General features: G+C 34.0%; 1 protein-coding gene across 3 annotated transcripts in view; it reads left to right on the top strand.

The window, feature by feature from the left end:
• ZNF148 (zinc finger protein 148) overlaps window positions 1-15,285 on the top strand; it is a 109,264-nt gene extending 93,979 nt beyond the window's left edge. For all 3 annotated transcript variants that reach the window (XM_072963910.1, XM_031683645.2, XM_006200895.4), the window contains exons 8-9: window positions 6,579-6,697; window positions 7,002-15,285. In XM_072963910.1, coding sequence (XP_072820011.1) covers window positions 6,579-6,697; window positions 7,002-8,600 — 1,718 coding nt within the window. In that variant the 3' untranslated portion in view covers window positions 8,601-15,285. The remainder of the gene's footprint in view (window positions 1-6,578; window positions 6,698-7,001) is intronic.
• The last annotated feature ends 1,134 nt before the right edge of the window (window positions 15,286-16,419 follow it).

Below are 16,419 nucleotides of genomic sequence, written 5' to 3' on the forward strand. Positions count from 1 at the left end.
TTAAAATCACTCAAATGCTGCATGTAGATCATCTTCCTTTTCCAGTAGAGGGGCTCTTAAATAAAGGGATTTTCTCCTAAAGAAATTTAATTTAAGTGTTTTTATGTTTCTTAAGGAAATATGTATCAGTCATTTTATTTTTCATTCAAGAGACATACAAAAGTTGGGAACAAGATACAGCACACATTATCACTATTATTTTTTAATGTAATGTTTGAGAATAGTAGCCAGCAAAAGTAGAGAAGAGGAAAATATTATATGTTAAAAAAAAACCCTATGTTTGCAAACAGTATTATCGTAAACTGGGAAAACCTATGAGAGTCAACTGAAAAATTACTGCACACCAGCAAATTCATTACAAGTGCAGAAAACCATATACTTTTTGTACACATACACAATAAACTATAAAATGGAAGAAAACATTTTTTATAATATCAACAAAAAGAAATGTAGAAAATTCCATATTAAGAAATTATTAAAACACTATTTGAGGACAAAACAGAATTTGATCAAATGGGAAGCTATATCCCCTTTTTTTCCCTGATGGGAAGAGTCAGTATCAATAAAGTATATCGGTTTTCCATCAGTTAACCTGAACATTTCAGGCTACTCCCTTTTGCCCTATCCCAGCCAGATACTAGACAAGCCAGTTCAGAAGTGATTTGGAAATTGGACATAACAACCAGGGGAGAAGAAAAGAAAAGAAGAACAATGGGGAATAGCCCTACCAGGTGGTAAAGTGTATTATATAAAGTCTTAATGAGTAAAACACATTGGTTCTGGCTTACTAATAGTCCAATGGGACAGAACAGAAGGTTACAGATAGACCAAGGGAACTTACTACTGTATGATTATGATAAAGAAATGATTTAAAAAAATGTGATCAGGAAAAGCTGAACTTTTCAGTAGATGACGTTGGGAAAACTGGATGGCCATCTGGATGGAGTTTTGTCCATATCTCACATTCTACCTCAAGATGAACTCCAAATGTATCAGATTTCATGTAAAAGATAAAACTATATATGTTTCATTAAAAATATGGACAGATTGGAATGGGAAAATTCAAATAATGCTCAAAATCTAATATCTGTAAAAGAAAAGATTGATAAATTTGGCTACATAAAAATTTAAACCCGTATTAGTCAAACAACTACACCTCCCGTATGTCCCGCCTCAAAAAAAAAAAAAGGAAAAAATCCTGAAACTCATATAAATGAACTGTCTCTTTAATAAAGCTCTTATAAATCATCAAGAAAAAGACAGGCAACCTAGTTAAAAAATAGGTGAAAGATAATGTACAGACAGCTCACAGAAAATGACGTATAAAGTGGTCACTCTCATACTGAGATACTGCTTTTCTCACATATTGGATTTGCAGTCCTCAGAAAGTTAAACATATTAGTATATGGCAAGGTTATAGGGAAACAGTCACTCATACATGGCTGGCTGGTGGGCTACACATTAACATCTCCTGTGGAGACCAATTTGGCAATGTATTTCAAAGTCACAGATACATGTATTTGACCAGGAATTGTGTTTTGAGAATTTAACCTACCGGTGTACCTGCAAATGTATCAATTAATGTATTGACAAAGTTCCTATTACAACATTATTTATAATAGGAAGTGTTTGGAAATTAAAAGGGGTCTGGTTAAATAAATTACAGTATGTATGTCTATCCATCAGTGAAAGATACCAGCTGTCAGAATGAGAAAGCTCTTTTTCTATTGGGAAGATCTCTAAGCTACTGAATTAAAAAAAAAAAAATTGGCCGAACACTGAATAGAATATGCTGCCTTCACATAAGAAAGAAGGAAAAATTTTAAAGAGGATATATTTGTTTTTGCTTATGCTTGTGTCAAGAAACTCTGGAAAAGAAACATACCCAAACAAATAAATGTAGTTACCTATAGAGGGACAAAGATAAGAGAAAGATTTTTTTCCTGTGTAGATTTTTTTTCAAATGATTTAAATTATAAAGAAACAAGGATATTTAAGTGACGAAACTTAAATTTTAAAATGTCTTATTTCTGGAATTGCTAGTTAAAAAGGGAGAGAAGAAGAGGGAAAAAAGTGGGAGAGAAAAACATGAAGATGGCGGAGTGAAAAAGGAAGGGGAAAGAAGTATTAAAGGAGAACAAAAAACAAAGGATTAGAAATAAGGATAGCGAACGTGGATGATCAAAAAATAAATGACTGTGGATGAATTTGTGTTTACATTCATCTTTGACTGACTTAGCCATCATAATTGGTCTACTTAGTTTAGGGGGCTGTGAAAGGTTTTTGTTTTTGTTTTTGTTTTTTTAAAGCAACAAAGGAGCATTTGTACAGATTGCTTTTAAGGCATTAATATTTCTAGTATCTTTTTGTTAAAGGAAATTTCATGTTGCTTCTAGTTAAACAAGCTCTTAATTCTTGATCATCAGTTAGTATGTAGCAGATAATTTAAACATGAGTCCTCCCCATTTAATTTATTTTAAATTTAATTACTAGCCCTTTGAGGCAAGAAATAATTTTATTTATCTTGGATGGTGTCAGTTACATTATCATACAGTATTAGAATTACAGCTTTATTTATGTATAATTCACAATATCAAAAATCTACCCCTTTAAAGTACACAATTCAATAGTTTATAGTATATTCACAGAATTGTACAACTATCTCCACAATCTAATTTTTAGAACACTTTCCATCATTTTAAAATCCTGTACCCACTCCTTCCAGTACTAGACAATGTTTTATCTACTTTCTGTCTGGGTTGCCTATTCTGTGTATTTCATATGAGTAGAATATATGGTAGGTGGTCTCTTTTGTCTAACTCCTGTCACTTAGCACAGGGTTTTAAAAGTTCATTCTTGTAGCATTTATTTCTGTTCTGTCTTTATAGCTGTATAGTATTCCATGTTTGAATGTACCACATTTTGTTCATCAGTTGATGGACATTTGAGTTGTTTTTACTTTTGGGCTATTATGGATAATGTTTTTATGAATATTTGTGTTCAAGTTTTTGTGTGGAAATACATTTTCAGTTCTCTTGGGTATATGCTTTGGAGGGAAATTGCTGAGTCATATGGTAACTCTGTGTTTAACATTTTTAAGGATCTGCAAAATTGTTTTCCAAAGCAGCTTCACCATTTTATAATCCTGCCACCCAAATATTAGGGTTCCAGTTTCTCTACATCCATGCTAACAGTTTTAACTGTCTTAGGGTGTGAAGTGATATCTCATTGTGGTATTAGTTTGCATTTCCCTAATAAGTAATGATGTTGAGCATCTTTTCATGTCCTTATTGGCTGTTTGTATATTTTCTTTGGAGAAGATGTTGAGTATCTTTTCATGTACTTGTTGGCTATTTGTATATTTTCTTTCAGATCCATTGCTTCTTTTTAAGTTAGATTGTCTTTACTGTTGAGTTGTAAGAGTTCTTGTTATACTGGATATATATCCCTTATCAGATACATGATTTGCAAATATTTTATCCCATTCCATGGGTTGTCTTTACACTTTTAAAAAAAAACCATAACTTGAAGTTTATAATTTTAATCCTTTTAAGCATGCAATTTAGTGATGAAAAATTGTATATAAAATTGTACAAACAAGAATCTGTAGCATTAAGCAGTAAGTCTCATTTCCTCCCTCCACCACTGGTAACCTCTATTTTCCTTTCTATCCCTATGAATTTGTCTACTCTAGGTACTTAATATAAATGGAATCACTCAACATTTGTCCTTTTTGTTTCTGAATTCTTTAACTTAGCATAATTTCTTCAGTGTTCATCCATATTGTATCATGTATCACTTTCATTTCTTTTTATGCTGAAATAATATTTCATTATTTGTATATATCACATTTTGTTTACCCATTCATCTGTTGATGGACACTTGGGTTGCTTCCATCTTTTGGTTATGAATAATGCTTCTGTAAGCATTGGTATACAGATCTCTGAGTGAGTCCTTGTTTTCAGTTCTTTTGGGCAAGTACCTATGAGTAGGATTGTAGGCTTGTGTGATAATTCTATGTTTAACATTTTGAGGACTTGCCAAACTTTCTCACAGGAAGCTACAGTGTTTTAACTTTTCGCTTGTGTCCTTTGAAGCACAAAAGTTTTTAATTTTACTTATTTCTTGTTTGGTTGCTTGTGCTTTTGGTATCATATCTAAGAAATCACTGCCTAATCCAAAGTCAAGACTTATTCCTGTGTTTTCTCCTAAGACTTTTATAGTTTTAGTTTTCCCATTTAGGCCTATGATCCATTCTGAGTTATTATTTGTATATGATGTGAGCTTGGGGTCCAGCTCCATTGTTTTGCATATGGGTATCAAATTATCCCAGCATTATTTTTGAAAAGACTAATCTTTCCCCCACTGAAGTGCCTTAGCACCTATGATGAAAGTCAGTTGGCCATAAATATAAGGGCTTATTTCTGGACTCTGAATTCTGTTCCTTGATATATATATCTGTCCTTATGCCAATTACCACACTATCTTGCTTACTACAGTAGCTTACTTGTAAGTTTTGAAGTTGGAAAGTGTGAGTCTTCCTACTTAGTTTTTCCTTTTCAGAATTGTTTTAGCTATTTTGAATCCCTTGCATTTCCATATGAATTTTAGGATCAAGTTATCACCCTCTATTTTGACTGAAATGGGGTATATTACCATTATTAACAATATTAAAGTCTTCCACTTCATGAATGTCATGCAGAATTAATTGGATTCTAATCAGTTCATTAATTTTCTCTTTCATACTTTCTCATTTTGGGGAAATGACTTTATCTTATGATATTAATGAGCTCTATCATCAACGTTTTTTATTTCAAAATATGCACCCATTCTTACTTCTTTTTAAAATAACACCTGTACTCTCCTTCTCTTTTCATCCTAGTTCCTTTGGATCTTGTTCTTTTGATTATTCATCATAATATCCTATTTCAGTTTTAGGTTAGTATTCATATTAATTTTCTCTTCTTCACTGGCTTCTTCTTCTCTGCCTTTGGATAAATCCATCTCCCCATCCTTAACAATACTTAATCTTGAATGGATTTTCTCCTATTACTTCTCATCTCCTTTTTCTCATTTCTTTCACTTCCAAACCTCCTTAATAAGTGATCTTCTCTCGTAGCATTTGTTGCTTCATTATTTTATTCACTCATTAACCTCTTGGACAAGTACCTTAATGTTTATGCACTTCAGTATTTCTTTTTTATAAAATAAGTGAATTGATCTAAATTAGTTGTGTTAGATTCTCATTCTAGCCTCTAAACCCTTGGAGTCCTTGCTCAGAGCCTCAGTGTACAGAAGTGGAGCTGTTCTGACCTGAGTTTGGGGTGACAAGCTTAGAACCAGACATTTGCCACATCAGCATCAGCCTTTGGAGGTCTCTGTGGAACCCCTGAGAGCACAGTTTGAAAACCATTGCAGAATCCCTTCAACCCTAAAATTTGGTTAACTCCATAGCAGTTACAAAAGTTGTGTTCTTGAAAGTTCGAAATAATTTTCTTGTTGCCAGATTAAATTCTCTTCTCCTGTACATTTTATAATATCTAAACCCTTGATTGTTCTGTTTATCGCCACTAAATTTTCTTTCCTTGGCTTTAATCACATAAACACAATCTCTTTAAGGACTATTCAGCTTAGATTCTGATATTTCCAAGAAGCTTTTCCAAATCATACCAGTGCATAATAACATTGTTTCCACTAATATTCCACTGTAATAATCATTTATGCCATTCATTTGGTACTTAAAAATTGCACAAAATATTTTGAGCTACATGAAGATAATTTAGGCCCAGATTATGACCTAAAGAAACATAGTCTAGTAAAAGAACAGAGTTGTACAAAATAATTACTAAGAGGAGAATAATGAGTGCCATAGAAGCAATGCAGCTAAAGTTCAAGAAGATAAAGATACCTTTCCTCTGGGGGAATAGGGCAAAGGGTCCCAGAGGAGATGGGTTGGGCCTTGGAGGGAATGTAGTGCCTGAACACACAGAGGTGGACATGCCTGACTGAAGGAGCAGTGTGGATCGAGGCAGAAGTAGAAAAGCGTGAAATGGTAGGTTCTTTGATTTGGCTGGAGGAAAAGGTTAAGAAGCAAACCAGTGGGATATAAAGTTGTGAAGGTAAACCAGAGCTGAATATAGTTTTGTCAGTTGTTTCTTTATAATATGTGGACCTTGTTTTCCCAATTAGGTCAAAACTCTTTGAAGACAAAGAGTTTTATATCTTATACTTTTAACCTCCTGCAATGGGGTTATGAGTGGAGGAGACGTATTCAGTAAACTTTTGTTGAATGTATGAAAAGTACAAAAAGTAGTTTCCCAAACAAGCATTGTTCAAGATAACTTCTTGTTACCCCCTTCTGTTTACTTAGGCTGTAGCTTTATCAGTAACAACTATTTTTGATCTTCTTAGTAATGGTTCCTTATAGCAGAGAAGTCCTCAAACAGCACTCAATTTAATTATTCCCAAAACGATAGTATGGCAACTTCAAAAGCCATTTATTTATAGGTTCTTGTGGTAAAGTAATTCTTTATTTTCCAATATTTTTTATGTTTTAAACTTTTTATATCATGTACCAGGTGAAAAACCATTTCGCTGTGATGAATGTGGTATGAGATTCATTCAAAAATATCATATGGAAAGGCATAAGAGGACTCATAGTGGAGAAAAACCTTACCAGTGTGAATACTGTTTACAGGTAAGAGATGGTTTGAATTTTTTCTTAACCACTTTATTGAGGCATGACTGACATTGAGAGTCTTTTATCTGAAATTAAATTATAAAGTAATTCTAATAAATGTAGAAAATGGTACTACTCAGACTGCTTGAAGGACTTCCTAACTGTTGTTGATTAGGTTTATGACAGTTTGTTCAGCAAATTAGTTTGGAATTGCTCATATTATATCTATCTTTATATTAATTGCTGTTTTTCTTTTCTTTTCTTGGTTGACCAAAACACAAACTAAAACAAAAAACTCACTTCTGAACTTTGAAATCAACAGTATTTTTCCAGAACAGATCGTGTATTGAAACATAAACGTATGTGCCATGAAAATCATGACAAAAAACTAAACAGATGTGCCATCAAAGGTGGCCTTCTGACATCCGAGGAAGATTCTGGCTTTTCTACATCACCAAAAGATAACTCACTGCCAAAAAAGAAAAGGCAGAAAACTGAGAAAAAATCATCTGGGATGGACAAAGAGAGTTCTTTGGACAAATCTGACCTGAAGAAGGACAAAAATGATTACTTGCCCCTTTACTCGTCAAGTACTAAAGTAAAAGATGAGTATATGGTAGCAGAGTATGCTGTTGAAATGCCACACTCTTCGGTTGGGGGATCCCATTTAGAAGATGCCTCAGGGGAAATACATCCACCTAAGCTGGTTCTCAAAAAAATTAATAGTAAGAGAAGTCTGAAACAGCCTCTGGAGCAAAATCAAACAATTTCACCTTTATCCACTTATGAAGAGAGCAAAGTTTCAAAGTATGCTTTTGAACTTGTGGACAAACAGGCTTTACTGGACTCAGAAGGCAATGCCGACATTGACCAGGTTGACAATTTGCAAGAGGGGCCCAGTAAACCTGTGCACAGCAGCACTAATTATGATGATGCCATGCAGTTTTTGAAGAAGAAGCGGTATCTTCAGGCAGCAAGTAACAACAGTAGGGAGTATGCGCTGAATGTGGGTACCATAGCTTCTCAGCCTTCCGTGACGCAGGCGGCTGTGGCAAGTGTCATTGATGAGAGCACCACAGCATCCATCTTAGATTCACAGGCACTGAATGTGGAGATAAAGAGCAATCATGACAAAAATGTTATTCCAGATGAGGTACTACAGACCCTGTTGGATCACTATTCCCATAAAGCTAATGGACAGCATGAGATAACATTCAGTGTTGCGGACACTGAGGTGACTTCTAGCATATCAATAAATTCTTCAGAAGTTCCTGAGGTCACCCAGTCGGAGAATGTTGGGTCAAGCTCCCAAGCATCCTCGTCAGATAAAGCCAACATGTTGCAGGAATACTCAAAGTTTCTGCAGCAGGCTTTGGACAGAACTAGCCAAAATGATGCCTATTTGAATAGCCCGAGCCTTAACTTTGTGACTGATAACCAGACCCTTCCAAATCAGCCAGCATTCTCTTCCATAGACAAGCAAGTCTATGCAGCCATGCCCATCAATAGCTTTCGATCAGGAATGAATTCTCCACTAAGAACAACTCCGGATAAGTCCCACTTTGGACTAATCGTTGGTGATTCACAGCACTCATTTCCCTTTTCAGGTGATGAGACAAACCATGCTTCTGCGACATCAACACAGGACTTTTTGGATCAAGTGACTTCTCAGAAGAAAGCTGAGGCTCAGCCTGTCCACCAAGCTTACCAAATGAGCTCTTTTGAACAGCCCTTCCGTGCTCCATATCATGGATCCAGAGCTGGAATAGCTACTCAATTTAGCACTGCCAATGGACAGGTGAACCTTCGGGGACCAGGGACAAGTGCTGAGTTTCCAGAATTTCCCTTGGTGAATGTAAATGATAATAGAGCTGGGATGACATCCTCACCTGATGCCACAACTGGCCAGACTTTTGGTTAAAAAAATGTGTAAATAATACTGGCACTTTAGAACAGATTAATCAAGAGTGGGGTTACTCTGTGTAAAATGGAGTGCTGTACAGATTTAAGAGCAATGCGTTATAACAAGTTAAGCTGATATGAATAGCAAGATAATCCAATAACTGCATTTTGTTTGGTTAGTCAGCATTCTTTGAACTGCCTTACATGTTGTCACCTTTATAGAAGCAATGCATTACTTGTTTTAGATCAGAAACTTGCTATTCCACCTACATCAAGTTTAAAAGGAAAAAAAAAGACTTTCGCACAATTGTTTCCTGACTGATAACATTGTACATTCTTAGGAGATTAGTAATTGTGTGAAATTTACTCATACTGTTTCTAAGTTTTTCAGCATAGTCATGGCACTTCAGCAGGGAATCTGAGTATACTTTACAGAGTGAACTTATAAGTTTAAATGTCAAGAGAATTATGGCTTAAATAAATTAGTATGTCCTATAGGGGGAAAAAAAAGAAACCAAGAAACCACCTTTTAAAAAGAGCGATATGCCATATACCCTTGATTTTCATTTTGCATTATATTGACATGTTTTTTTTTTTTTGAGGAAAAAAAGTAATAAAAATCTGATAGTCTAAGACTCCACTATTTAAAAGCCTAATTACTTTTAAAATATGCATACTTTCTAAACTTTTACCAAAATGCATAGCTGTTGAAGCGTTCACTTCTCTATGAAAGTATGCATATTGGTGTCAGTTTCTTTGTACAGTTGTACCTAGATATTTTTTATGATTTTTCATGTGCAGGTATCAAGGTTTTGAAGTTTTAGTAAAAAGATATTCTGTAGATTACATTCCCAAGAACATAATGCTTACACAAAATGTATATTCCACGTTTTAAAGCTTAATTGTATTTTACTTTACATATACACTTCAGTTAACATAGAGCACTTAGAATCTATTTGGTATTTTTGATTTCTCAGAGTAAAAAAAATTAGATTTTTAGGTTTGATATGGTTGTGTCATAATCATCTCATAATTGAAATTTTTAATTTTTGGCAATAAAAGGAAATTGGGTATCTTTGGAACTGTAAAACCTGGTTTAATCCTTCTCTTTCTAGAATCTTGATAGATTGGATAATTAAACAGTATCCAGAGAAACTAAAGAAATGGGCATTTTAATTGCTTATTTTATCTTGAGTTACTTTTTAATGAACACTGCTCATTACAATTTTACAAACCAAAAGTGTTTACTAATTCTAGTAACTTCAATTTCTTTTTCAGCTAGATGAGTGATCGGAAACTTTTTGTTGCATTTCAAAATCTAAATAAACTACAGACTTTATCCTTATACCACGAATGTTTTTTTTTTTTAATATTTGTCTTAAAATGATACAGCATGGTACAATAAACAGTGCTTTTATACATATATACATATTATATATATACTTTTCTAAAGAACAATGGTTTCAGTTACACTTTGGACAGTTTAATTTTTGGAAATTAACATTAGTTATATTGATTTTATTATCTTCCTTAATTTGTTGCAACTTTTTGGTTTCTTATTTTAAATTTCCACCATCTTTGTCACAATGCACATACTGATAGAGCACCAGTGATGATCTAAAATTAGTACCCTTGGATGATGAAACTGTTAATTTCCATTCTAACTTTTAGATTGGTCTTACAGATCTACATACAGCTTTTGTTTCGGTATAGAATGTTATACACTTAAATTATTTTTTTCTTTTATTTAATGTTATCCCAAGACTGTTCTCATAAAGAAAGGGAACAAAGAAATATCCACCCTTAACATCTTTTACATTTATTTTGAATATATTGGTGTTTTTATGATAAGGAATGTAAGTTATGTTTAATGTGGTTTCCTCTACACTTTGGTTATTAAACTTTGCTTGAAATATTCTCCCATTTGACAGCTGTCTTTGCTGCCAAATTTTTCTAGAATTTTAGACTTCTTTGAAGTAAATATTTAACTTCTGCCATTATTGACTCTGAAGAGTGGTGTGTGTCACGTTGCACATCACAACCTCAAGAAGGCTTCATTCAGGCAAGCCCTTGCCCATGGAACTGTGCTCACCCTCGGGAGGCAGTTGTGTTTTCACGTACTGCTATCGGATGGTAGTAGGCATTATTTCCTGAGTTGGCTTTTTGTTTTGTTTTTTTTTTAAACCCAGTCAGAATTTCTGCTCTGTTGAGAACGTGTACAGCATGAAGCTTTTTGTTTGTTTGTGTTAACATCACCAGCACAGTTTTTAGAATGTGGCTCTACTGCTGAGCTGTTAGGGGAAGCTAAGGAGGGAAGGCCTTTGAAAGTGGCAGTCACGCAAGCAGAAGTTCAGGTGTTGTATTCCTGTCTTCGACACATTTCTTTACATAATGGCAGACTTTTCTACCACATTATAAGCATTTTTGAGATCAATGATACTTTGGCATAACTTACTGACTTACCACTTAAGTATAGTCATTGCTCTCTTACTGTGAAATTCTGCATGCCTACCAGCGTTACCTTGCATTTATCATATGATAAATATCTTAACATCTCCCCACTTTGGTTCGGAAAGTTACTTAATTTCTATCTGGGCATTAATAGAGAAAGCAAGTAGCCTTTTGTGCTGCTTTAAATCAGAATATTGAGGATATGAGATATCCTTTTGCGATTTTTTTTTTTTTTCATTTCTCTCGGTGAGCCAATTGTTCTATGAAAACATGCTCTTACACCCTTAAACTTGGTGAAGTGTGAGTGAGGTGTGCTTTCTTAGGACACATTCTCACATTTGGAGATTGGAAATACCACATTAGATGAGGAAATATCTCTGGAACATCTAAAAGTGTGTGTATGTGTTTTTTATTTTTTAACTTATTGCACACATATTTCTTTTGGTTCAGAATACTTGAAGTGGCTCTTAAATTTTTTGGACCTACTTGCAGATTTTCTAGTTGATACCGTAGGAATCCATCCTTTTTGCTCTGGCTGAGGGCGGCCAGTGGTTGGGAAGTTTCCTCGTTCTGAGAGGCAAAAGAGGCCTTGTGCTCAGGGTAGGCTTCCATTTCCACAGGCCAGAGAAACTTGCAAAGTGCCAGCTAAGTTAGCTCTCCTGCCACTTCTTTCATTTTGTTAATTTGGGTTTTTAAAGGGCTGTTTAAAAAAAAAAAAAAAGCCGGGAAACTTTAAAAGTAGGCATTACTGTAAAACTACATTTCTTAGGCTTAGAACATTTTAAACTAGAACTCGTTTTTCACAGTATACTTACTTGAAGAAGCACTATTATAATCAATGAGCAACTTTTTGACTCTGCCATTTAATTTAAACCTTTTCCGTTTCAAATTGCTTTATTTCAGGGAAATAATTTTCCAGTTGTTTTTGCTATATTCTGCAAATAAAAACCATATGTTTCCTTTTTTCACTTAAACTTTGGTAGGAAACAAACTAAAGCAGACAAACATTTCCTGTTGTGTTTGTTGCTTTCTTTAATCCAATGGATAAAAAAGTAAAACCCTGTAAACATTATTTTATTTTTTTATGCAATACCATGCTGTAAATATGGTTCATCAAATAAGGATGTACCTGTGATTGAATCTTTAATTCTGCACAGTTAGAGTTTATATATAAACGTGTCTTGACAATCAAGAACTTTTATGTGAGTCTTCCTTTATGATGTTTATTAATGTTATGCATTCCATTTGTTTTGAAGTGAGTACCAATGTGCTAATTTGTATTGTCTGAAAGTATGTAATGTTTTTACAGCTTGTTTTTAAGAATCTGTAAATATGTACAAACAGATCACAGTACTGCTTTATGTTAGAAGGCATATGATGTTGTACTGTATGTAAGCAATAATACATAGCAGTGCTAACTTTACAAGTAGCATCAGGAAAGTTCTAGAAACATTTCAGAGTTATTATCTTTATTTCATTTAATAATGATTATCTTTAATCAGTTTTATAAGCAAATTCCATTGTTCCTCCTATTGGAACATAACACTGTTTACACAGCATAATTGAAGTTGCAGGGGAGACAGGCTAAATCTGACTTCATCTGTACTCACTTTCACTAAGCATTGAATGGCCTTACCACTCTTCTGCAAGATGGAGGAAGACCGCAAAACTTAGTGCCCATCACACTGAAGGAAGGGGGTGTGTTTTTTTTTCCTGCTTCTGTACTGCTACCTAACTTTGTGGTTTGCTTTGGATTTTAATATTTGTTTCTGTTTTAGATTCAAGCCCATAAGTTTTGAGGTGACTTCAGCTCCATTGTGAAATAGTTCTCTTCATATTTCAATAGCTACATTTCAAGAATTCTAAACTTTCTACTTTGATTTTTAGATACTTATTTTTCAACCTTGATTTCTCAGCTGATCAGATGAATTTATTCAACTTCAATACAAAGAAAGACAAACCTATTGTAGTTTGAATTGAGTAGATTAGTATACTGTACAGAACAGCTAACTATTTGAACACACACATCACTGCTTTAGAAACAAAACCGCCAATTTATAAATGTATATGACCTACATTTTATAGGAAAAATGTTTTTAAATGCTAGTCATTTATATAATGTGCTTTGAAGGATTTGCTAGTCCACTTCTGTCACTTTTTAGTACACTGGTATCTTTTATATGTAATGTATGCTTTTTATTATTGTAGCAAAGCATTTCACTAGAAAGAATTTTGCAACAATATGGGGGAAATTTTTCATTGTTGGATTTGAATTATACTGGATTTTATCTGTGTAGTCTTAATTGTCTTTATTTTAATACTGTCTGGAAGGGAACTTGGTATCCAAATAAAGCAGGTAACCTCATTTTACTTCAAGGGCATACTGTGTAGTGCTGAATTTAATCTGGAAATCTGACGATTTTGAAAAGAAAAACAAGTTTATAAAATTGTACAGAAGAAATTAAATGTGTAATGGAAATCCTGATGGTGGAGCACGTTGAATTTTCTGATATATAGTGTTTTCCTGGGATCCCCTATGCCTTCTTTGTATTTCAACTAATAAAGGAAAATCCCTGTCATTGAAACTGGTAGGATAATAGGATATTCTGATTATACAGTATTACTTTTCCTGTCCCGTTTTCTGACCCTTTCTCAATCACTGTAAATTTTATTTTCTACTTCTTACTGATAATTAAACATGTACATAATATAGACATTGTTGTATAGAACTGAATGAATTGGGTTGCTAAGCGTGAATGCGTAACTAAGCGGCAATATTATGGGTACTGAGAATTTATAAAATGCCAGAACCAATTTACAGGTGAAAGGGGAGCATCATGTGTCCTGGGGAGGTCACAGCCGATGTTTCTTCAGCCCCCTGGGAAATCAGTGTGAAAGAACGACAAACTCAGTATCTGACACAAGTGGGTTTTTCCTTCCCCACCTCCCCTCCAAATATATGAGCACTAAATTTCAACGTCTACTCAGGTGAAAATTGCTTTGCAATGAAACTTATCACATTGAAATTTTCACTGTTAAATAAAAAGATATTTGTGATATTTTTAAATACAAATTTTCACATCAGTAGTCAACAGCCTGGCAATTGAAATTCGGTAAGTAAATATATTTTAAAATACATTTTACCTTGCAAAGAGAATTGTTTTCAAACAACTGGGAGGATTTTTTGTTGTTTAAATGCGTTTTTTTTATTGTCAATGTAAAAATAAAATTTTGCTTGACCCCATATTATGCCATGAATGAATTGCTGAGCCTTTATAATACAATGAAAGCTTGTTTCATGCATAATCATGGAACACAGAAATGTTCTTTAAACTGACCTATTCATTAAGAGGTTTAACGAGTTTTACGGCTTCTGGCATTACTGTCATGTAGTTAACCTTGCCATTTGGAGTTTATAATACTATTTTATGTATTGTGATACTAAAGGAAGTTGTTTTGTTTTATTTTTAATTGAATTATTAGACTAATTTATATTTGCAAATTCTGCATTTTAAATGTGGACACTGGCTGTTTGAAAAATAAAATACAGAATTCAGTTTTATGAATAATTTCCTAGCTGAATTTTTCACAATATTCTGAACCAAATAACTAATGGTAAATTTATTTAAAAACCATGGTAAGATTAATAGTAAAAAGAGAAAAAAAGATGTCTGAATGGAATTAACAGTTCATTAGACAAACTGGATAACAGCAGGGCCTTTACTGTAGCTCTGTGTAGAATGTTACTATTAGGCAGTTCTAAAATGCAGGAGTCAAATGTTAACTGTCATCCAGTATTTTAGACTTGAAATATGTCTAATGTGGAGCTAAGAATATATGTGATTTTTTTCTTTATGGATAATACTCAGTTAACTTCTACATGGGATTTTCTTTTCCATTAGTGAAGATTTGTTTTCATCCACTTACCTCCTTGCCGGTTCCCCCTGCCTATCTTGTGGCCAGTGGGACACCTTGTAAGAAAGCTGTCTGCAGCTAGGAGTGCAGTTTGGGTCCTTGGGACAAACAGAAACGAATTGGCTTTTGCAGGGGTTAGTTCAAGGACCCTGACTTTATTAGCATGGTGCTTTAGCTTATTGTATATGTTAACACCACTGATAGTGTACTACTCTGTTTCCTAGATCCCAGTTTTTCTTGAATGATAGGAATGGTAGGGAGAGGGGTGGTGAGATACTCTGCATGATAGTTCTCCCACCTGAAGACTATGAGAAAAAATAAAATTGAAATCACTTGAATTAACGTGTTACGTTACTGAGTCTTACTTGACATTTTATCATGCACAAAAGGAGTATGAAGATTTTTGTAATTACATGTTTGGATAGAATTAAATTTTTCTTCAGAGTGCTAGCAATCCCACACGCTTTGATTAACCTGATATGGTATTGGAATCAATTGCACTCATTTGATGGATAAAGAATCAATGGAGTGGAAGAGTTTTAAGTGAACTAAAAGTAAATTTTGAGTCTCAGAATTTTAATTCTTTTGTCATTTTCAAATGACCTTAAAAGGACACTTACAGTAAAAACATTTTATGAACACACTCATGCAGATGTATATGCATATGAGTAAGAGCTGGGATGTGAAATGTGATACTGTAAATGAGAATGACATTTTCAAAGTGATTTTTCAAACTACTAGAAAAATCCAAGTTTAGAAATGGTCTTGAATTGTGAAATAGAGAATATTTGAGCCTTTGCATATCCACCCATTTATTCAGATGAACTTTTAAAGTTGTAACTTTCTTAATTTTCCCTAGCTTCTCCTGTTCTTAATAAGATTCTGAAACTATGATGCCTGTGTCAAAGTGGTGAGGGGGACCAAAGAATGTGTAATTTGTGATAGTAATTGTGTTTTCTGTTGATCTGAATCCTTGCTGGGGCATAGTATTCAGCATTGATCACCTACTTTGTAACAGGCATTGTGCTAGATGCAAATAATAAATGGCTGAGGCTACTAGCTTCTTTGAGTATCTGAATGGTATAATGGTATCAGTTGCAGGATGCAATATTGTTGTACCTTAGATTATTAAAGCGAATGTTCAGTGTTATGTTGAGTGCTGTGCTACTTAACAAATGGGTAAGTAGTGGTGTTTCTCATTTTAGGATATTTTCTAGACAAGTTGAATAAATTAGATCTAGAAGATAGGAAATACATACAAACAGATATAGTGGAAATGGAAGGCATTTTTTAAAAATCATCCTCTAATTAAAATATTAAACTTATGAATAGGATTCAGCCCTGGGCCATGGAGATGAGACAGTAGGCTTTGTTCAGAAGGACTGACTTGTTAACAGAAATGGAAGATTACCACTATAGGGATTCACAAACCTGAGGGTGAAAATGCACTAGAGGATCACCTATATTTCAGT

This window comes from Vicugna pacos, chromosome 1 (genome assembly GCF_048564905.1).
Source record: "Vicugna pacos chromosome 1, VicPac4, whole genome shotgun sequence".
NCBI lineage: Eukaryota > Metazoa > Chordata > Mammalia > Artiodactyla > Camelidae > Vicugna > Vicugna pacos.